At 32.4% G+C, this 24,854-nt stretch overlaps 1 protein-coding gene across 2 annotated transcripts in view; it reads left to right on the forward strand.

Moving 5' to 3' along the window:
- The window catches only part of LOC126733634 (protein MTSS 2), a 137,445-nt gene that overhangs the window by 69,829 nt on the left and 42,762 nt on the right, over positions 1-24,854 (forward strand). For both annotated transcript variants that reach the window (XM_050437024.1, XM_050437023.1), the window contains exons 4-5: positions 23,661-23,745; positions 23,805-23,896. In XM_050437024.1, coding sequence (XP_050292981.1) covers positions 23,661-23,745; positions 23,805-23,896 — 177 coding nt within the window. The remainder of the gene's footprint in view (positions 1-23,660; positions 23,746-23,804; positions 23,897-24,854) is intronic.

Genomic DNA, 24,854 nt, shown 5'->3' on the forward strand with positions numbered 1-24,854 from the left:
TTGACTTTTTATTGGTAATGCCTCTTGTCGCTGCAGCAGTTGAGTATGGAATAATTTGGTTTAAATCTTCAATGCCTTATTAATCTCACCTTTCCTCAGTTCAAGGAATTCTTGCATCTTCTTGCCCATGGCGTCATCGAAAATCTCTGTTTATTTATTGAATGAATCTTCATATTGTAATCTTCCTATTTGATATTTCGAGGAGCAATAGTTTTATACCTTTTTAATTTTTACAAACCGAAGTTAGTACAGTCCGTTGTTTTACAACAATAAATATGCGGTGCATATTTTCGTAGCATACACCTACAGTAGTGGCAGAAAGTAGAGCAACTTTTAAAAAAATAAAATTTCTTGACAACTAACAAAGGAATAACAATGATATTTATCCACAATAATTTTGGTCAAGTAGGTAGTCTTCAATCAGATAAGAATTGACCTTCTAAATATTTCTGTTTATTTTTAAACTGATAAGAATTTGTGTACCTGGCAAAAAGTAGAGCAACATTTTTCTTAGAACTTACAAATCGAATAATATTTGTTTAATTCCAGCTGTTTACCGGTTGCATTAAAAGCAAAGTTAGTTTACAATGCCTAGAGGACGGCCTTTATCCGTTGATTTAAAAACACGAATTATAGACTGTCACAAAAATGGTGAAAAACGAATCAATATTGCAAGAAGGTTTAGTTTGAATAAATCTATAGTATCGCGAATAATTTCACGTTATGTGAAGCATGGACATGTTTTACCTAGAAAAAAAACAGGAAGACCAAGAAAAACCGATAAATATCAAGATAAACAAATTTTGAAAATATCTCAGAGTGATCCATTTTTGGGTTCAAGTAAAATAAAGCAGCATTTATCAGAAGAATTAGGCGTTCAGGTATCTTCAAGGACAATAAGAAGTAGATTATGCGAGGCCAAATTATTTGCAAGACGTCCAGCAAAAAAGCCCTTATTATCTGCAAAAAACAGACGATCCCGTCTTCTTTTTGCTCGATCTCATTTGCACTGGACAATTAATGACTGGAAAAAGATAATATTCAGCGACGAATCAAAGTTTAATTTGTTTCAAAGTGATGGAATAGCATATGTTCGACGTCCTGCAAACCAAAGGTTAAATCCCAGATACACTTGGCCAACAGTAAAACATGGTGGTGGATCAGTTATGGTGTGGGGCTGCTTTTCCGGTTTCGGAATGGGGTCACTTCATAAAATTGATGGGATAATGGATAGATTTATGTACAAAGATATTCTGGAAAATGAAATGGTTCCATATGCAGACGAGAAAATGCCCCTTAGGCACATTTTCCAGCAGGACAATGATCCAAAGCATTCTTCTAAATATGTAAAGGCTTGGTTTAGACAGCAATATATTCAAAGTAATGGACTGGCCAAGTCAATCACCAGATTTAAACCCTATCGAGAACCTATGGGAAATTTTGGATAGGAAAATAAGGGGGAAAACTTACAAAAATAAGGACGAATTGTTCAATGTATTACACGAAGCTTGGATTAATATGGACCCAGTAATAATTTCTAGGTTACTGCAATCTATGCGCCACCGTTGTGAGGAAGTTATCAAAAATGATGGATATTTTACAAACTACTAAAATTGTAATTGTAGTTCAGTTTTTACTAAAAGAAAAACATTCAAACAATTCTTAAAAAGTTGCTCTACTTTTTTCCGCCCCAGAATTAATTTTTGTACATAAAAAATATAAACAAAGAATATTAAGTTAAGTTGTTGATAGATTTATAATGCTTAGATCTTATTGGTATTATATTTCCAATATGATTGTATTTTCTTACTAAATAAAATAGATGGGTTTAAAATAAAGAAGTTGCTCTACTTTCTGCCACTACTGTAAGTAAAATGTTGCAGTGCAAAATATACGCTAACAATGGAAAATAAAGTCTAATTTAGATTTGAATTATATGTATGTACAACACCCCGGTCCATTTTAGTTATAACTGCAGGATCTCAATCTCCCTAACCTTTAAAACTGGATCCTCAGGAGTGTCTGTTTACAATATTTCAGAAAGTTATATTGTTACGGAATATAAGTTACAAGATACGCTCTTTAGATTTAGAATACCTTTTTGTGGAACGAAATTACGCAACTCACACCAAACGCTTATGAAACCAATACAAACGAGCTAGGTACTAGGTAGTTCTTCGCTAAACAAAATGTTTAAGGCCCGATATTTGTATCATAAGAGAAATGTTCAATGAAGTGGAAATAACGATATTATAGAAATAACGATGTAGGGCGTATATTTAACGCCCTACACAATCGTAAAATAGAGTAAGTGAAGGCGGAATAACAAGTTCCGATGAAGGGAACAAATTCATTTTAAATTTAGGTTTTTTTTACACATGTTTTAGTATTGTCGCTTGCGTTTTTTTTTAAATAAAATATTTCTATACAGGATGCCATAAGTAGAAACTATGGCACCAACATTCATTCTTTGAACTAGAACGCCCTGTATATGACGTTTTACAATTCTATGATATATTCTGAATACTTTTTGTAAAGCAACCCATATGCCTTAAGTCAATGGATTGTCAAATATCACGTAACCGACTAAAGAAACATATGAAATTAAAACATAAACATTTATTTTAGATTTATTGCAACTCATTATTGGTCTCAGGTAGAAACTGTAACTGATTAATTTTTTATGTGATTTCTTAGAAAGTAAGTAGGCCCTATTATTTTCGAACAGTTTCCAATTTTAGAATGTACTTGATAACGGTTTGTCATAAATTTCTGAGTATAGTTGTCTTATTAGTTGTCATTTAACAGATACTTTTTTAATAAAATGCATTTACATATCTGAGAAAGAACGACTTGAAATTCTCATGATAATTGGTTTTGGAGAAGAAGTACGTACACAACAAGAGCACTAATTTGACATTCTACAATTTGAACTTATCCCTGTTTAAGTCATTTTATTCCCTGATGTACAAGAGTCTGACATCCCTAGTAACGAGATAATATGGTTTCAACAAGATGGGACACCTCCTGACTTTGCCATCTTGATGCAAATTTTCCTAACAGATGGATTGGACGAAGAGTACGTATTGAGTGGCCATCAAGATCACCGGATATAACCTCATTAGATTTTTTCTTATGGGGCTAGTTCAAAGTTTGCGTGAAAAGGCCAAATAATATTGATGATTTAAAGGAAAGAATTCGACAAAAAATTGGACTAATCGATCCACAAGTGATTATATTAAAATCATACAAAAAGTCTTATGCGTGGCCAGCGGCCTGAATTTTTAATTATAATGTAAACATTTTTACAATTAGCGTATTTGCCGAAAGGCCTCCGGTCATACACAAGTATTAATTTTTAAATATTACAAATATTTTGTACTGTTTGTCATCCAGTTTTATATTAAAATTTAAATACTAAAAAAACATGATAGATGGTGCAAGGAATTTGGCGACGCAAAGAGCGTAGCAATGTTTCAAAAAGTATTAAAAAGGTTTTTGCTTAAAATTCTAGTAAAAACACCTTAAGCGTATTGAAATAATATGTTTTGCTTTGGCGTTTGTTAATATTTGAAAGAATAGACAATATTTTTGGCATAAGAATGAAGGTTTCATTTTAAAAAGGCCAAAGTTTAAGTTATCTTTTTGGGAAAACAGTATAATTTTTTTCAACTACGTCATCAAAATTTACGTAAAATAAATAATATATTGTTTACTTTTTTCTATTCATACAGAACATACAATATAATATAGTTTCCTCCACCCGTTCTCGAGTGACCATTTTCCGGAACAACTCTTTTATTGAACTACCGATTTCTTGAGATCTAGACAAATTTTCGATACATTTTACACTTCAAACTCTGATGATATATTTCATAGCATTTTTGGGTAATTTCAAGTTAAATGAATATACCCAAAATTATTGATTGGAGATTTGGAACTAAATTAATTTTTGGCGAATTCGTTTATCTACGATCAAAAAAGCCTTCCGCTGAGCATCCAAGGACGTAAAGGAATGTCAAAGAAGCAGAAGAATGATCATCCGCCCAATCGAAATGATGCCAATGCTACTGTTATACGTCATAACGTAAATTTTTTATAAATATATTTTTTTTGCTTAATTAACTATTTAACTGCCAGATGGAGTAATTGGTAGGCTTCCAGACAGAAAATTGACGAGAATCAATAAGGAGAGCTCGGGCGAAATTTACCACCGAATCTGACATCGATACGAGACATACTGAAACGTTTCACAAAAACCAGAGAAAAAATTTTTCAACAAATTACCGGAGATCAATTTTTAATGTATGTCTCAAGAAATGATGAATATGATATCGCAAACAGTCAAGTTCTTGTTTTTGCGTTTGACTGTTTTGATTGACTTTCCCAGTCTATTGTGACATTGCTCAATTAAATTAGGTGTTGACGTGGGCTTTTTCAGGACCAGTTCTCTGGGTTGTTTGTTGCTCTCCTCAATAAAATCCTGGTTTTTAATGTACTTAATCTAATAAATGATGTGATAATCATACTCGTATATTGATCTTCTAAGATTCTAATCTAATATAAAAAGAGCAAGGGTGTAACGAGCCCACATCACTGGTGGAATCTAGGCATCTGACGAATGACAGGCTGAACCAGACAGTGGCGAGGTTATTAAATTTATAGTGTATTTATATGAATTGGAGTACTAAGTTGCTCCTCGCAGAGAGTCTTATGGAAATGAAATGATAATTAGATGAAGTAAAAGAACACGTAAAGTAAACCTATTGTCATGTATAATAAAAATTATATTCTAAATCTGTTTTCACAAAAACCAACTCTAAAATCAAATGAATTGATCTATTGCGATAATATGGAAAAAATATATATATTGTCAAATGCCAAAATCAATCTATAAATAAATAAATTTTCTATTTAGATTTTTGAAAACCACTTCATTCATTCAATCGATTATAAAATGAATTTAATTCATTCACATTCTCCAACTATATTTGCAACTTTTTACAATTCTTGAATCGATGTCAAGGAATCGTAGAAATGCGAATAGCCCCATGGAAACGGTTTCATCATCGCTTTTTTCTAACATTCAAAGAAAGCGAGCAGTATACAACTATTTTAAGTGCAATTATATCATCTGCAGAAAAATTAGGAATTCCGAATTGTAAGCCGAGAAAAATGTGTGATTTTGAACTTGCAATAATAAGTAACAAGTGGACACTGTCGGCTGCTTTTTACGCTTTACGCATTCGATATTTCTACAAAATCCTAAAATGAAGATCCCAAGACAAATGGTTTACAAACCCAGTACAATGCAGAATTGAAAATGTATTCAAATATCCTTACAGCTCTGCCATTTGTTCGAGAAAATCACGTTCAACGATTTTTGAAGCTTTTCAGAGATGAAGGATTAGAAGCTTTGTGCCCTTCCGTAGAATACTTAGCATATTCTACGAGATTAAATCATCCCGATTTTCATTCGGCACCAACACACTTCAAAATAAGCATTGTGAAATTAAATTTGGGCAGAACTCTAACAGTTGCTACCCAACAGCTAGTTCAAAAGTTACAATAGACCGATGAAAAAAATCTCAAAACATGTAATAAATTAATTTGCAGAAAATTATTTTCTAATTCCAAGAAAACTAATTATTTGTTTTGATCCAAAAAACCTGAATTAAATTAGCTGAAAACTTGTAAGCGTGACCCTGATAAACCAGCTCGGAAGAACTTTTATACAAAACTTCTTTTGTAAAACTAAAGAGTTTCGAAAAATTCGGTTCGGAATAACAGTGGTTCGAGAAAAATGTTGTCCGGGAATATGACAGCGCAGGAAAACAACGTTCGGAATAAAAATAGTTAGGTCTATTAAAAATTTGATAAAAGAGTAACACTTTCTTTAAAATTAAGGGAGATTTACCTGCATTTACACCAAAATAGACCACATGCAATAAGTTCCAGTAACAGATTAAGTCATATTATCTAAAAAAGTTTCCATATTTTTCATCTCCCGTATAGTCATAGTCATACAGTGGTGAACCAATAGCAACAGTTCCTGTATTAATATTCAAACTCTCATTTACATATTTTTTGTATTTGGTTTTCCAAATTGTTTCGTTCAAAAATCCGTTCTCGCTTTATAGCTGTAAAACACATTAAACTGGATCATCAATTACATTACCAGTAAATACGAGACTACATAATGTAAACGGGATCGTGTTTTATATGTGATTCAATTAGGCCATTGTTAGTTAATCGGGTATCGTATTTGTTTATTTATTGTTGCTGCGGCCGTTTCGAGTCTTTTTTTGTGTCAGTATGTCAGCATTTATCTAGTCTGCTTTCTTATCACAATATGTCAAAAATCAAAATGTCAATGTAACCGAACGTGCTTCGTAAATCACGATATATACGTGCCGTTCTATTACATTATTACAACGAATAAACGCGTTTGTCTATGGCTCATAAAATTTTAAATGTGTTGAATAACGCCATATAAATAAAACTTTGTGCGTTGTTACAAACTAAATTTGATATTGTCGCAACCAAAAAAATATATCATTAATTGTTAACGGGCATAAAAATGCGGACCTCTATTCTCGGAACGATTGTTATTGCAAAAAGTTTAATTGTTGACATTTCTAGAGTTAATTAAATAATTTAACTTGGATTTTATGTAATCCAGCTAGTTGTTTATTGTGGAAATGTCAAAAATGGTATTTAAGTAAGTCGATTTATTACGTTTAAACTACTTTAGCCATACTGGGTTTTCTTGTCAGGGTTAACATTCTTAAGAAGTTTCCGCAAATCCATTTTTGCCGCATTTAGCAAATTTAGAATATCCTTATTTTTTCGATTTATTTGTTACTGTACTGATGTCTGTCTATTGTTCTAATACATCAAAATGGTCGAGACGACAAGGAATAAAAGGCGATTTATTTTTAGACGAAAAAATTTGTTTTCGAAGCAGCAGGTGAAAATTTTGTACCTTTACACGTTGCAAGAACCTCTATAACCTGTTTCGAACACAAGATTTAGGTATTGCCAGTCTCTGGCCTGCCAAATTCCCCTGACTTCAATCTTATCGAGCACATTTGGGACATGTTGGATAATAGTTAAATTTATAACGTTTAAGTTGCATTTAAAAATTATTGGATTCAATTTATCCGTTTAAACAATATGGCATGTTTTAAATCAAGGAATAGTCTTCCAGACAAGGAGAGAATTGCTGAACTGTTTGCAAGAGCGGTGGCTGCAAATTGAGCAAAACGACATTGATAATTTAAATATGAGCATGCCTAATAGATGACGAACTTTATTAACAACAGGGTTGGTCATATACACTCTATTTATTCGGGAGAGAACTGCTGCCTGGATTCTTCCCCTAATAGAGGGAGATACAATTGTTTAATTGTGCCACTGTAGAGTATTAGTGGACAGAATTCAGAGAGCTATTTCAAGGACAATTTCCTAGGACCCAACATTGTTTTTAAACTTAGATTTTGAAGTAAATTGCGGTAAAGTTGTAAGAAAAAACTATATGCTTGTAGTTTCTATGATTTCCAGAGCGATTTTCCGATAGACAATTTAATTATATATTTGCGACTGGACTTCATGTGGGCATTAAGTTGCAAATTTTTAAATTAAGCTGGTTTTTCTTATAAAAAAAATTGTGTTTTTTTTATTTATTTAATAGCGTCTGGTGTCTTGGTCTTTTTTCGCGAGGATCACGATGTTACACGAAAAAATTGTAACAATTTTTTGCGTGTTGTATTTTTTTAAGTATACAGGTCCGGCCCAAATTGGGTGTTCATGTATGGGTATCTTAGAAACTATAAGATAGAAAATTGGTTAAATGGGGAAAGTTGTAGGGCATTTAGTTACCAATTTAGTGCCGCTTTCAGAAAGATTTTATCTTTATCCGATTTTGAAATGTTTGGAAAAAATCAAAAAGTTGTATTTCTTTTATTTCAACGTATTTTTAAAATCTGTAAAAACATTATTACACAAGTTTTTAAGGACAACGCATACCTGAATTCGGTTTTTGTTTTCGACGTTTCGGTTCTGAGATTCCATCCTCAACTTCTTTTTTTCTTACGGCGGCCATTTTGTTTTTTTGATAAATTAAAAAGATCTTTTTTTTCCCCTTTAAAATGATGTATAACACTTTATAAAAATATTTTATATTTACGTCAAAAAATTAAGTAGTTTATTTTTCGCTGAGTTGGCCATGACTGTGTACATGACAATCAATTTGGGCCACATTGTATATAATATATTATAGAAAAATTGTGTATTGTAATTAAAGTCCCTTTAGCTTGACAGAAGTTATTGAAATCTAGACTTAAATTTTGAAGTAAAGTGGGGTAAAGTTGTAAGAAAAACTATGCTTGTAGTTTCTATGATTTCCAGAGCGATTTTCCGATAGACAATTGAATTATACAGGGTGTCCGGAAAAGGGAAGCCAATCCGCCGGCCACATATAGGGTAGACCAAAATAATGCGACTTTACGCCATTTTTTAATTGGGCTCTCGGTATTCAATATATGTCAAAATGAGAAATATAAAATCGTTTTTTTTTTAATAAGTCGAGTGTTTCATAAGATATTTAATTAAAATTTGGTGTGAGAGGGTTTTTTGAAACGAGAAATTGAAATCCGTTCACGGATTTGCGATACCTCGCCCAGAGGGCGCCACATGCGGTATATTGCATATGTTAAAAATGCCAAAACTTTTTTGTACCCCTGTATAATAAAGTTCTAGTAAAAAATTATAATTATCCAATCTTTTCTTGTAAAAAAAGTATTCTTAGTAAATGTTGGCCTGATGAGAATCCAATTATTAGATATCTTATTTTAAAATCTAGATACATTTTAACAAGTTAACAAAATAAACGTAAATTATTTTTTCTAAATTAATGCTAAATTACTTATTATAATAAAAATCATAAAATATTCACCCTAAATTATTTGTTCAACGTGACCTCCATTTTGTTTGTATACACATAGGAGCCCTCTTTATTAATGAAAATCTAAGGCTTTGAAAAATATTTGGTTTCAACCTGAAATACTCTCCAGCTGCAATGATTCTTTCCCTTAAATGATCCTCGTTTAAAATCGGAACCATATACACAAAGTCTTTCATACATCCCCAGACTGAAAAATCCAAAGGTGTAAGGTCGGGCGAACGAGGTGGCCACGGAAGGAGCATCTCGACCCCTACCAATCCAGCGATTAGAAAATACTTGATGTAAATAGTTCCTAACATTTATAGCAAAATGAGCCGGAGCACCATTGAGTTGAAACCAAGATTTTGTCTTAAATTTAGAGGCAAATCATCAAGCAAATCGGGCAGTATTTCTTGTAGAAACAACAGAAATTAATCACCTGTCAAATTACCTGGTAAAATGACAGGTCCTAAAAGAAAGTTATCCACAACACCTGCCCACTTGATGATGTGTCTCAACTATGGCTTTTTCTTTTAACTAGTGTGCGTTTTGGATATTTGTTATGCCGTTTCTCGTAAACGTGGCTTCGTCAGTAAACAGAATCGCCCTTATAAAATCCACATTTCTGTTATTCATTTCACATAACCATCTACAAAAAGCAAGCTTGCCTCAGGATCGTCGGGTAAAAGACCTTGTACTTTTTGAAGATGAACTGGGTAAAAATTTCTTCCTCTGACGGAAGGGTAATTGCAACGCACGAGATCCGCCGCAATTACCCTTCCGTCTTTCGCTGAAACTTCCAGTCTCCCTTAGACAGTTAATCAAATTTAAAAAATATTTTCTTTTGGGATAAAATCGGTTTGGGAATGTCTGGGTATAGCGTCTAGCGGCTAAACTAGCATTGGAGTCAGACATTTCCTAGTTAAGAATTGACAGGTATTTACCGTTTACAATAATATTTAAAACTTGCCAAACATCAAAAACATATCCGCCATTTCGGAAAAGGGTACATTTCTTGGTCTATGAGCCATTATGGTTTTAAAAGTTGTAAGAAAACACACAAATACAAATATGTAATTAAAAAACGTAGATTTATTTTAGGAGTAATTGAGAAACTTGTAAAGAGCGTCAGAAGCGTTTAAATTTGTTACTGTGACAGTTACGTACGTTACTGGATCCGGGAGGTAAGTATCTAGATTTTAAAATTAAGATATCTATAATATACGGATTCTCAGGCCGACATTTACTAAGAATACTTTTTTTTCAAGAAAATATTGGATAATTAGAATTTTTTACTAGAACTTTATTATACAGGAGTACAAAAAAGTTTTGGTATTTTTAAAACATGCAATATACCGCAGGTGGCGCCCTCTGCAAGGTATAGCAAATCCGTGAACGGATTTCAATTTCTCGTTCTAAAAAACCCCCTCATACTAAATTTTAATTTAATATCTTATGAAACACTCGACTTATTTAAAAAAAAAACGATTCTATATTTATCATTTTGACGTCCTGTATATTGAATACCGAGCGCCCATTTAAAAAATGACATAACGAAAGTCGCATTATTTTGGTCCACCCTATATGTGGCCGGCGGATTGGCCTCCTTTTGCCGGACACCCTGTATATTCGCGACGGGAGTTCATGTGGGCATTGAATTGCAATTTTTTAAAATGAAACTTGCTTTTCTTCTAATAAAAAAATTGTGTTTTTTTTTATTTCTTTAATAGCGTCTGGTATCTTGGTCTTTTTTCGCGAGGATCATGATTTTACACGAAAAAACTTTTTGCGTGTTGTATTTTTTTAAAGTATATAATATATTATAGAAAAATTATGTATGGTAATTGAAGACCCTTTAGCTTGATAGAAGTTATTGAAATGTCGACTTAAATAATATGTTTAAAGCATTTTGTGTTTTTACTGTTAGAAAAATCTAATAAATGTGTTTGTTGAATTTGGAAATCTTAGACGTTTAGGACATAATATGTTCATAAGAAATTTACTTAATTTCATCCAAAAAACACGTCCCCAATTTTTTTATTAAAAAATAATTTAAAAAAAAAGGCAAAAATATATTTTAAAACTGACTTGACACATTATTTGGCCTGTGTGCCTATATTCCATATCAACGTTTGATATTGAAACATATTGGCTATACATCAAAAAATAAAAAAAGGCATGCACTTGGATTATGACAAGCCGCACAGTGATTTTTTTAATATAAATCATGAAAGAATTGCTAGTGCATAAAATTTCATTGTCTTGACTCGTTGTCTTGACTTGACGAGTTGAAGCAAACCTAATCAGACCAGTTACAAAATACAATACTTACTTACAAATATTTAAAAAAATTCTGGAAAGATGCCTGTTGTTAGAAAGAACAAGAACCGTAGTGATGACATATTTTTAGGATGCCAGAGGGTGAATGAAGTATATGCAAATTACAAGATCAGACAATCCAGTAAGAAAAAAAAACAACCTAATGAGAAATCTTGAGTAAGTAACGGGTGTAGAGGCAACTAATCATCATCAACTAATCACTAATCATCAACAAGCAATGCAGCTTATAGAAAGTATAGGAATCCAAATTGTCTAGTAAAAAAATGTATTAAACTATTGTCATGAGGTCAATTAATTGTGTTTATTTTAAAAGTTTCATTTTTGGTTCGATTATTAAGGTCAAGACAGTTACATTTTTCGAGTTCACGTGAAAAGATGCCTCGACAAGTCATACGCTAGATTGACCATGCAAGCATAAGGGAAGCGTTGCTAAACTGTATGCAAGAGCAAGCTATAAATTGATCAAAATGACATTGTAAATTTAATTAGGGGCATGCTAAACAGATGTCTAGCTGTTATGAATAACATAGCTGGTCATATATTTTATGAGCAAGGACTTTTTCTTTCTACTAGTTTTTGGATATTTTACTTTTTTAAATTGTCATACATTATTAATCTCATGGTATAGTACGATGAATTTGTGGGTTTTTAAATTAATATTTTCCAAAATTTTCTTTAATTATCATTTAATATCTTTGTTTTTAGTGCGAGTTTGATTTTTGCACAACAATTTCATAAGATAACTGAAATAATATATATTTTCTATTAGTATTTTTGTGAGAATTTTTTTTTGGTAATCAATCCTTATTATTCATATAATTATTGGTATACGTGAAATTGAAATAATTACTAAAGTATTGGAAAATTAATGGTTGTACCTGAGTTTCACTGTTACTGATTGTATATAAAATCTCATTGGGCCTTAATCGTGCTTAAATGTATGCTATCACAATAAATGTATCCTATACAAAAGCATGAACGAGGGCACAAAAAAGGCTTGTTTGTTATATTGTGCGGACAAATGGCCTTATCACTTCAACTAACGGAAATTGTTTGAAAGCACTGAAAAACCAAGCCTATTCTCAGCCGTAAAACTGAAACGATCAGTTCGTATCGCTAAAAGTTCAAAGTCGTAACATTTAAAGATACGGTAAAAAGCGAGGGCAAGTCTTCCTCTTTAATGCCAAGAAAAGTAAACCATCAGACAGGTGCAGGCGGCTATAAACCAGAAGAGCAAAAATAACAAAGAAATCTAAACTCACGTCCTGACTCTTAACTATCCAATAATATATTAAAGGGATGCTCCTAAATCCGTAAACAAGTGGCAAGTGCATATTTTTGACAGATGTCACTCGTCACAATAAGGTAATCAAAAGTATCGGATTTCAACGCCAGATGACTGCGCTAGAGTTGAACAGACATCTGGCTGTTGTGCTAAATTTAATAATTTTAACATCCGTGTGCAACGTTCTTGTTCTTCCTCGGAACCACTGAATTGTGAATAATTTGCTTGCATAAGAGCGCATTGTGTGTGTGTGTAAGTGTGGGTCAATAATTTATTATTATGAAAGTGCTGATGATAGGCGAGATTTATGTTAGGATAATATTCGATTTAAAATTGCTGCCGATTTTAAATGAAATAGGTAAAAAAGGAAATTAATTTTGGGGCTTTTTGACTTTGGTCTACAGCGGCATATATTTTATTATAATTTTTACCATACATATAATATATATTTTAAAGTTGTGTTGAAATAGATTTGGAACTATGGAAGAAATTATTTAGCAATATTGTTATCTCAAGAATCGCCTGATTCAGTGTTTACTGCTTATTCAAAATAACTAAAATTATAAAGAATAAACCGTCTACCGCCAAACGCAAATTTTCTGGTACCTCCTCATAAACTAAGTATTAAGCAAACATATAAATCTCTTGCCACAGGTTTCCTTCCAAATGTAGTGCAATCGCGCGATTAGACAACGTATCAGATTAAAACCAGATTCTCGAAAATCTAATTTTATTAATATTTATAATTTATAATTTTATACGTTTAAATTATCAGATCACCCATCAAGAACAAAATCAATTTCATGATTGATGCCAATTATCTTTAAAGTCAGGCAACACTAAAAATACATTAAATACCTGAAAAGCGTTAAAAAAATCTGTAAAGCAGTTAAATAACTTAATTTACTTTAAATATCTAACAGACATAAAAAAACGGTTCTAAATGCCAGAAATTTTTCATTCTTTATAAATTTCTGCGAAAATGAAAATCCAAATATTCATATTAAAAATATTTTCAGGTTAAAATTTAAATAGAACCACCATGCGAAGTACGAATACTATTGGGATTTGTAAGTGTAATACATGGTTAAAAAAAGTAATTTAATATTTTTAAAAGGGTATTTTAATATTTTTAAGGCTTTTTAAATTTACTGTAGTAGTTGCACTTCTAAATGGGAGTTTTAAGAGTCAAACTGCTCCTAAGCGTCTGGTAATGCACCAGAAGTTAATGGTAACACATCTAAAAGTGAGGTCATACATACGCTATAAAAGCACAAAAAAACAGAAAAGCAACAGGTTCGAATAACCTCCGATTGGCTCAAATAAACCTTTATAATCATTCGGGTTACCTTAAAAGACTAACGCCCCAGGTTGCGATGAATATTGAATGGTAAATCTGATGTGGCACGTTCTTATATTTTTTGTGAGAATTATCCATACTGCTATTTTCAGAAAATATGACACTCACATGCATAGAGCGGTTGGGTTCAGAAATGATAACGACTCACGCGAATCCTCTTTTTATTAAAGTGATGTGCAGTTTCAAAGGTGTAGAGACATAATCTGAATGTCTATGCTTGTGTCATTGATTATCGTAAAGCTTTAGACTGCGTAAAATATGACAAACTTATTGAAATTCTTAGTGAGACCAGTATTGATCAAGAGGAAGCTAATATAATCTCTCTATATTGGAACCAATTAGTCGCAGTTAGAATTGAAAACGAAACATCTGAAGCTACCCTGATTACAAAAGGGGTTAGACATAACTGGATCTTCTGGTCATTGCTGTTTAAAATTTATTCCGAGTATGTATAACGAGTTTTACATGATATATTAAAAGGCATAAAACTAATTGGTATTAAGCAACATCCATTATGCAGATGATGCCGTAGTTCTTGTAGATAATATAGATCACCTTCAGCAGCTTCTGATAAACCGCATAGTTTTGGTGTTTGCAAAAACAAAAGAATCCTTTTACCTCCGGATGCGGATAATTGTATTCTACATATTTGCCGTTTTGTTGTGCGGTTGAAAGAAGAGACTCTCAATGTAGTAACACAGAAGAGACTTGAGATGTATTTGTATAGCGGATGTGATGATTTATATGAGGATATAATGGGTGCAAAGAATAACCAAGAAGATATACTTGATACCTTGTTACAATTAAAGAAAGAAATATCAGATAAATTGGGCAAGGTGAAAAATATGAGCTGCTTAGACTGATCATTGAGGGAAAGATATAGGGCAGAATATCAGTTGGAAGATGACAGAACTCTTGGTTAAATGAGAATATGGTTCGGCTGCACCTCTACTGATATTTTCGGAGCAGCGGTCTCTAGAATAGTAATAGACAGATGTATAAGATGGTTGTAAGATGGTGTAAATAAAAGAAGAGCAATAGATCTTCAGCAATAGAGCAATAGAAGATGGTAGCAATAAGGTGTGCAGCAAGATAGAGCGAATAAGAACAGGCTGAGCTCTGGTTTTGTGGGAATAACGGGTGCTCGATAAAACTTAACCCATGCTATTCGCAATAATGTTAATTTTTTTTCAGTTAAAGGAAATTTGCTACGCAATACCTATCTATTGTCTTAGATGTTCCTCATTAAGTGTATGTGTAAATGTCCGCAGAATTGCGTATTTTGGCCTTGTGAACAATGAGCTAGTAGAGAAGCTAACCAGACGAGGCTCTGCAAGCCCATTGGAAAGTTCTAAACCACTTTGGTCTTGGTAAGCAGCAAATCACGGTTGAACTAAATAATTCTGCCTGGCACTGAAGGAATCCGAATCAGAATTGTTGAATGAAGTCTAGCCAAGGACACACGATAATAATCGGCAGGGATCAGGTGGTAGATGGCGCTACAGGTATAAGCACGTGCTCATTGCGGCTGCTGACTTTTTTGTTATGTTTTTTACTAAATAAACATCGAAAATAGCATTTTCTGTTACAAAAGTCATCCTGAAAAACTGTGTATAGTGGAACGTGTAAAGCTCCAGGAAAAAATTGAAATGCTTGAACAGAACCTAGAACGTATTTAACAACAAACAAAAACTCAAGATCAGTGACGTGCATTTATTTAAATGTCACCTCGTGAAATCCAAAGATTCATCACAGAATCCGTCAGCGACCTTAGTATCTTTTTACATTGGTACCGAATTACCAATGATTCCCAATGAGATCAGTTTTAAAATGCCGGGGACTCCTGAAATCAACCGGTATACAAGTGAAAGAAGATCTTACTAAGTTTCGTTTATCACTGCTATCGGCAGCAATTAATAATTTTTTCATAAAAATGCTTGGTGTCGGAAATGTGTATGTGAAATGTAGCAGTCGCATTGGTCGCATCGAAAACGAAGATGATTTGGATTCTCTATACACCGTAGATATTGTGATGTATCTTCTATCAAAAAATCTTTACCCTTGGTCTTCTAATCTATTTTCTTTACTATTATAGTAACTTATACATATATGCTTGCTTCATGCTGCTTGTATTTATAATTTATATTATCTTAAATATATATTCTCTTTATTTATATTATTATTTTCCGTTCATATTTTTGTAAATTTGTTATGAGAAATAATAAATTTTGTTTATTATTATTATTATTACTATTATTATTATTAATCAAGAAGTTGAAATTCTATCATGATACTCAAACCTAAATAGTTACTCGCCTGATTATCGTGTTTCTCATGAATTATCTTCGTCAAATTGTCCAAACCGCGAAACATGAGAGTAGTCTCCATTCCACATTTTAGAAATCTATAGGATGCAAAAGTCGGTTGTCAAATAGCTGACAGAATAGGACTCCGCATAGTTAGGAGTCATTTCCTTTACTCTACAATGTAGCATTTCGAAAATCATACATGTTATACACTATACTTTTTCTAGGACAATCAATTTTAGTTTTATTTCAGTTTTTGCTTCTCAGCTCCTTATACCTTAATCCATGTTTAATGTAAGCCTTATACATTAGATGATGTCATGTAATGTAAAAATTGTAAATACCATTGCGCGTGGAAATGTTTTCACTGTAACTAAAATGTTCTAGTTTCCGTTTATCTGCTGCTGATATACCAACCACTCATTAAAGTTTACTTGAGACATAATCCCTTGCAAGAAAAGCTTATACCCGTTGAACGTGAAATGTATAAAGTAATACGTCCCTTAAAATTGTATTAAATTGTATTAAACTGTGCTTGTTTTATTCTAGTGCTTATATCAGGCTGCTCTTCGACATTTAAAATCAGTTCCTTCAGATTAAAAATGTGCCTAGGTCCAAAGCCTCCCCTATATTGCCCTAGCTTCGGCCGCAAATTGCCAGTTTTTCTACCCCGCTGAACCACACGTAACAGGCTTCACGCCTCAAATAATACCAACGGGGAAACCTTTGAGCATAAATATTAGCTGCAGCTACTGCGTTTTGTTGCGATTTCTCGTATGCCAATAACATGTCTATAAATTCTTCGTTTAAAAAATTATGCGGCACAATTTTAATTCTAATCGCGTAAACGAAAATGAAACATAAGACTACCACTGATAGCAATGTATAGTACTAGAAATAACAAACATTATCTAAACTATTTCGCTTGTTAATTTATAAACAAAATTCCACCTAATAAAGCTCAAACACTTTTGTGAAAAAAAAAATCAGAATTTAAATATATTTTACTAACACGTCTTTTTCATCATAACTCAATATTTGTCATCAGCAATAATTTCATAAGTTTATGCGTATAGGTTAAGGATCACAGGGTGGTATTGCTCTCTGAATGCGTGCGCTGGCTTTTATAAAGTTTTCTCCAATAATTATTTTCAAATCAACCGTCTATATAGGTTGGAGAATAGGTCATTACGAATAGAGAGGAGCTTAAAAGCGAAATATGGCAACGCAAGTACTCGCCTACTATGTCGTTGTTTTTTAGTACAATGTTAGTACTGTTAGTAAGAGCTTACTGATAGCTACTGAAGCAATTTAGTAAAATATTTGCTAAGGTTCAGGAATTTCCAAAATGTTTTTCTGATGCATACTTTACAAACATCAGTGTACAACCCACATAGAATCGTATTCTCAAAATGTTTATTAGGGTGTGTATGGCAGGTAATGGAAATAAAAGCGTTACTCTAAAGAAAATAAAATATAAGTATTGATAAAAGTAGAAAAGTGGAAACACTATTCAAAAATAAAATTAAAACTCTTAAAAACAAACTTGACAGTAGTTTATTTTTAAGATAAAAAGCTCAAATGGCCACCTTCTCCGGCTAAACAATAAGTTAACCTATCATAAAAGCCACTTTGTACTTGCAAAAGAGTGAAAAGAAGAATGAAAACTGATCCATGGGCTGCAGTATAAGAGTATTGGTTGGTGGCTTCAAAGCTTCGAGTAAATTATCTTCAAGATTTAGTGAAGATTGGAAAGTTTTTTGATTAAAAATTATTGAGTTAGATGTTATAAACGACTAGAACTGCTGGATATGAAAAGGATATGGATTAAACTTTTTTATTATAGAAAAAAGATTAATTCAAATCCTTTTTGAGCCTTTTTCATTCGACTTCTTAAGTAATTTTCCCAAAAACTTTAGTTTGTTGAGCTTTATAACCATAAATCGATTTAATTATTGATTGTTAATATCTGGACAAAAAAATATTAAAATTTCTTGGGAATTTCAGGAGATTCGGGCATTATATCGATTAAATAACAGCGGGCGCGAACTATAAATAGGTTGCTGGCAAAAGACATATGCTGCGTTCTAGATTTTTGGTCGCTGGATATTGATCGGCCGTCAAACTTTTAAAGAGTACATTTTTACCTGTTACAAAATACAACACATTAAAAAAATATGTAGTGGATTAAGAAAATTATATATTGAATGAAAAATTGGAAAGTCGATTTGACATCATTGAACTTAAACAACCTCGCCTATGGTTTGCAGCTAGGCTTATTCTAGGCATTCAATGTTCTAAGGGTGGGTCAGCAGGAACATTGTCGAGGACCAGAAGGGCTTGCACGGGTGGACAGTTTTCGTGTAGATAGTTTTTAATAGAAGGGCTAAACAGCAGGTTTATCAACTGCACAAAGAATTTCCTGGTGACCCACGCTTTCGGATTTGACCTTCACATAACTTGCACTTGAGATTTTTCTAGATTTTTATTAGCAGAGGCTGGTTTTGGCAGTCACCATTCGCATTGTGCCGAAGTGATGTTGATGTGAGTTTATCTATCCTTCATGAGTTTGTGACCTGGAATCCTCTCCCTTCTCTGCCGTTATGTAAGTACTATACGGCATCCTTTTTCAGAAAAAGCTCGGTCTTGTCACAGCTTAAGACTTGCTGGAAGCTGTATCTTTTAAAACCGTTTTGATATAAACCTCAGCTGCCTTCACATGCGAACTTGTTACCTCACCATGCCTGACGACAAAGGGAATGCCGGTCCTTTTCCTAAAGTTGTCAAACCATCACGGACTGATTTTAAACGAGCCTTCCGATTCTTCGTTTGTGGTAAAATAAAATTGGCATGTTAAACAATTTTCTCAACTTTTAAATCAGGAAAGTTTTAAATGGCAGGAAACATTTGATTTTGCAACTATTTTTAGGAGTTAATATAATATGGTCGCCCAAAATACCAGCCCAAACATTTAATTATTGAAGATACTTAGTACAAAGTTAATCACTTCTGTGATCATTTTCCCTAGACCAATGCCACTATCAGACCAATGGAAAAAATGTTCGTCTCAAAAGAATATTTTGTAAAAAATTTTCATTTCGTTTGTCGATTATGATTTCACAAAATTTCATTCTTCACCACTGGCCTAAGATTTGGAATATTTGAAACTTTTGTATCTATATTTTTTCAAATGCTGGTAACAATTTTATAGATAGATATACTAGATAGATAGATATACTAGACCCAGTTCCTCTCCAACATTTCTACTTAATCGTGACGAATCCCCTTCTAGGGATGTACAAACTATTTCTTTCACTCGTTCCTCCTGGACGCTTTTGATAGAAGGTTGATGCACTTTGGTCTAGCATTTATGACCATTTTGAAAACAAAAATAAGTAGACTTTCGAAACCACTTCTAAAATTGTTTTTTCGCAAGATATCTATTTTTAAACTTAATTGAAAACAAATCCCTACGTTATACTGCCGAATTGCCGCCGTAAAACCATTTAACAATTTAAACTCTTTCAGAAGAAATATGAACAGCCATAATAAGTTGAGCAACTTGTATATACGTGAATTATCTTGTATCCTTAATTTATATTTTACTTTCAGCTTGAGCGCATTTTCATTAAATTAGGTAATCCAAATTAAATTCAAAATGTGTCTAGTAAAGTGGAAGAGGACTAAATCAGCTATATGATGTGGTATATCTCGCCCCTAGTCTTTCCATGCTTACCCTTAAATCTGGTTCGTATGAAATTTCGTGCAGCAGTTTAATTTTCCGCTTTTACCAGGGAAAACTGGGGCAGTATGGTTTGAGAATATTAATGCTATATTTTCCACTTAAATGCCGTAAAACGTTTTGGAAGATGTGTACGGAGATGCCATGGAAACAAAAGAACCAAACTGGGTCACAATTCTTTTGTCGCCTCGAGTTATCCTTTTGTGAAGTTACACATTTTTAATTGGCCACTTACGTCGAGTTTATTTGTGCAAATGTTCTTGTGCTATAAAAAAATCCTCTTATCTAGTATTATTTATAACTGCCGAGAAAACCATTTTATTCCAGGAAGTTTCTTTGGCCGCCACGACGTTAAATCAATGACGGTTGCCATAAAAATTATTCCGGGCTCTTGAATTCCGGAATGATAGCATCTCTGAATTGAATTTCTTTGAGGAAAGAACCTGTTCTTCAGTATAAAATCTTAAGATAAAAGCTTTTACTTTATACAGAATTAAAGCAATAAAGTTATAACGTAGGTTTGTTTTAGGGTCGTTGGTATCCTTAGGCTACGTTTTATTCCACCGCATTTGTCCAAAATATTATGATATTTTATTATGCGCTCTTGATGCAAGTCTTTTTATGGAAGCTGTTGCCATTTTATTTATAATATTATGATAAAATCATATAAACACTGAAAGAGGATTAATGGCCAACCTACATATTATTCATAAATGGGGACACAAGAGATATTTCCTTGTTTCTCAGCAACATTGCATATTAGTTACATCTTATCAGTTCTATTAAATCTTTTACTTTAAACTGAAACTACGCTAAATTTTACATTTAGTTTATACAAATTTTAAATTTTACAATTACAGAGAAAGTGAGAAGAATAAATTAATTATTGTTTTCTCACCACGCCGCTGGGCTATAGAAATAAGGCTATATCTAATCTAAACATTCCAAAAATATTTTTAATTGAGTTTGGTGTGTGATAAATCCCCGTTTGTTGGGTCCACAATTTGGATTTAGACCTTGCAGTTCTACAGAGCTAAACCTTCTTACGCCTCTGAACCTTATGTCAAAAGCCTTGGAAATAGGTTTTTAGATAGATTAGTTAAGCTGCGTCATCCGATCTTCTGTTAATTGTGAGAAACTACATTATGAGATGAATTACTTGACAGACTGGTGCATAAATAATAGCATCTTACTGAACTCTTCTAAATACGAGATTATGACCTGTTACAATTCCGAAACTACTGAGGAATTCAATTACAAAATCAGACCTTGGAGTAAGTTTGGACAATAACGGCCAGTATTGTGTGCATTTAAAAAATGTTGTTAAAATAGACGCTTTGATGAAGTCAAGAATTATGTTGGGTCCCTATTTTATCCTATGAACTGGTTAAGAATGTCTCTGCACCAGAGGGGTTTTCAGTTGGAAATTCTGAAATACTTTATAATTTATTATTGGCAATTTTATCTTATGTAGGATTTAAAAGAGATGCGATTCAATTTTTTAAACATTATTTAACAGGAAGAAGTCAGCGTGTTAGGATTGATGGAATTTTATCTAGTTCACAGCATATTCTCTGCGGGATCCCTCAGGGATCGGTTATAAGTCCATTATTATATGCCATATATACATCCAATGTTAATAAAATAATAAAAACATGTAAAGTTCACTACTACGCGGATGATACGCACAACTATATTACTCGTTTTTTAAAGACCAAGCTAGTGAGTCGCTTCAATGTATTAATACAGAATTAAAATACTTAAGATCTATTTCCCTAGAGCATTCTCTTTATCTAAATCAAAGCAAGTGTTGCTTGTTAATATTTGGTCCTAAAAATCATGTGCAAATTATTAAATATCAAATTAATGTTAGGGTAGGTGACGTGTCTTTAGAAATAAAGGAAAATATAAAAAATCTTGGTCTTACTTTTGACAGTCAAATGCAATTCGACCAGCACGTATTTCATTGAATCCAGAAAGCTTATCTTAGACTTAAATTATTATACAGCAAAGATTAAAAACAATTTTATGTAACGTTCTATCTGTTTTGACTATGGAGATTATGGAAACTGCTTGTGCAAAATTCCTGTTTGCGGTATATCTATGGAATCCGTAAAAATGAAAGAATTTCTTATAAACTCTCTGAAACAAACTGGCTTAGAATGGAAACCAGGCGTACACTACATTGTGCATCTTTTTATAATAGGTTATTATTTTATAAAACACCTATATATCTTTACAATAAAAATAATCGCATGTACATAATATAAATATTAGATTTAAAGATTTGATAACACTTCCTCTACATCGAACATCTATTTATGAACGGAGTTTTTCGTATAATATTTCAAAGCTTTTCAATTCTATTCCCGTTTGTTTCAAGATTTTGGAACCACGAATCTTTAAACATAAAATCTTCAATTATTATTTCCAGCAGGAGAGTTGAGTAAAAAAAATATGCCTATAATAAAACTTCAAAAATTTTTTCTTCAAACTTTTTAAATCTGTGTCCTTTCTATTTGCTATTTTAAAATGTATGCCCTATTGATAATTGATAATATATATTTAGTTATGTTTTGTAAGATTTTTCTCTTGAATTAAGGTACTATGGATATCTAAGGTTAATTAGAGCAGAGTAGATAAACCTATTTGTATAGGTTTTCTACATCTGGACTTTTCCTCTTTTCACAATAGTACAATTATGTTTAGGATATAATTATTTGTAAATCTTACTTAAATTGTGAATAATAATAATAATAATACGAGTAGATAACATAAACTCTTTACAGGATTCTTTTCTTCATAGAAGATTTCTGGTCTGACCGCTGGATTGCAGACTGGTATACAACAATATGATATAGATTATATTGAATGTAATGATGTATTCTTGAGGCTGCTTCTAGATTGTTTAGAGTAGGTTATTTCTGACCACACCATGTTTGGAAATGTTGTGGTTACATTTCATATATTGGTTGCGTTAATAATAATTGATAAGTTTTATATAACTTGTAACTGAGCTTATCCCGTGAAGGACTAAAAAAGGCTTATTGCAAGTTGCAAAAGAAAAGCTGCCGCACGAAAATATATAAAGAACCATTCTCTCATTTAACTCATATAGTATAGAATTCCTGAGGGAAGTTTAACTGGGTAAGAGTCCCAATAGATCACGTAGCTACAATGGAGGATTTTCTAATGGATCTAGCCCTTTAAAGATTCTTGCCTTAAGCCACTCGTATACCCAATAAATATCCTGGATCACTTCAATGACATGAACTATATAACTTATAATAAATTTTCTAATTATATGATGCATATAAACTATACGTCTCAAAAAAGTGCTGTGGCCTTAACTACATAAAATTGATATTTATGCTTGTTCTAGGGTAACAAGTTCTGTGTATACTTTCCAAGCCTCCATTTTCTAATTTAAAGGATAAAAGCTACTATAGACCTTTTTAAATTTTATCCATTATTTATGTTGTTTTTGTCGTTAACTGGTAACAAAGAGATTAAAAAACTATAAATCAAAGCAAGATAATCCAAGCCGTCTGTTACACTTGAATTATCAGTCTGCAAGCGATTTGTTTTGACGGCAAAATTGGCCTGTTTAAATTGAAATAGCATTGAAGCGCAACAGATGTGCCCTTATTTTACATTGACTTACAGAGTGTTTCTTGTTTCAGGTGCGACAAGAGATATTGGTACGGCCCTGACCAGGATCTGCTTACGTCACAAAGCAGTGGAAAACCGGATGAAACAGTTTACCGGGTAATTTTTTTAAAGCATAACTTTTGTGTTTTATTTTGATTTTTGTAATTGTTTTTTAGTGTGATAATGGAATGTTTGATCATACCACTTCAAGAGAAATTCGAAGAGTGGCGGAAGACTGTTTTGAATTTAGACAAGGAACATGCGAGAGGTATACCTTTTTGCAAAAAAGCCTTTATATCTTTATATAGCCTACTATACTATACAGTGCATCCATAAAGTAGCGAATAAATTCAATAAAAATGAAATGGACCGTTTCTGAAGAAAATGCTCGAACCCGTCGATTTTAATATTTGGCTTATAGGGTTTTTCTACGTGGAAATTAAATATACAGGGTGACTCACAGACTACAGAAAAAGATATGACGTCATCAATATGTTTTTTAAATGGAAACCACCATTTTTTAATGCACAATCAGAAAGATCGCATTTTTTTACGAAGGATATTGTACAATGAATAGTGGTTAAATAAGTAATTTTGAACGAAAATTGATGATAAAATATAAAATTAAAGAAATACCTATCTAAATTAAATGTTGGTATTTTGGTTTGTTTTGTTATTGAATGTATTTTGGTGCAACTATTTGAAGTATTTTTACATTTGCAAGTTTATTCTTTTATGCACTGTATACAGGTTTTTTTAGATGCTACCACAATTTTTTTAAAAATTCTACTATTTCACTCTAATTGCGCCCCTACTAGTTTATTATCTATCAATATACTGACATTATTAAACTTTAAATAATCAAGAGTTACCTTAAATTATCTCAATAATCGATCAATGTAGCCTCCATATAATCGAATAATATAAAAAAAGTTACAAAATTCCGGTCCGCTACTTTTTTCGAACGCAGCAATTTTTCGTTTTTCGAAACTCGCTTAAACTTTTACTTTTTTGAGCAAAGAGAAGCATTTAAAGAAAATCTGTCATAAGTATGAAACGCGAAAAAAAATTGTTATAAGTGATAAAACTTTATATTCAGTCAACCTTATTTAAAAAAAACGTCCTATTTAAAAAAATACATTAATATGCTTTTTTGGACTTGTTTATGGACCGGTAAAGATTCAAAATTCCATTTTGTGTTTTATTTATGGAGTCCATAGAAACAA

Source organism: Anthonomus grandis, chromosome 2 (genome assembly GCF_022605725.1).
Source record: "Anthonomus grandis grandis chromosome 2, icAntGran1.3, whole genome shotgun sequence".
In the NCBI taxonomy this organism is placed as follows: Eukaryota; Metazoa; Arthropoda; class Insecta; order Coleoptera; family Curculionidae; genus Anthonomus; species Anthonomus grandis.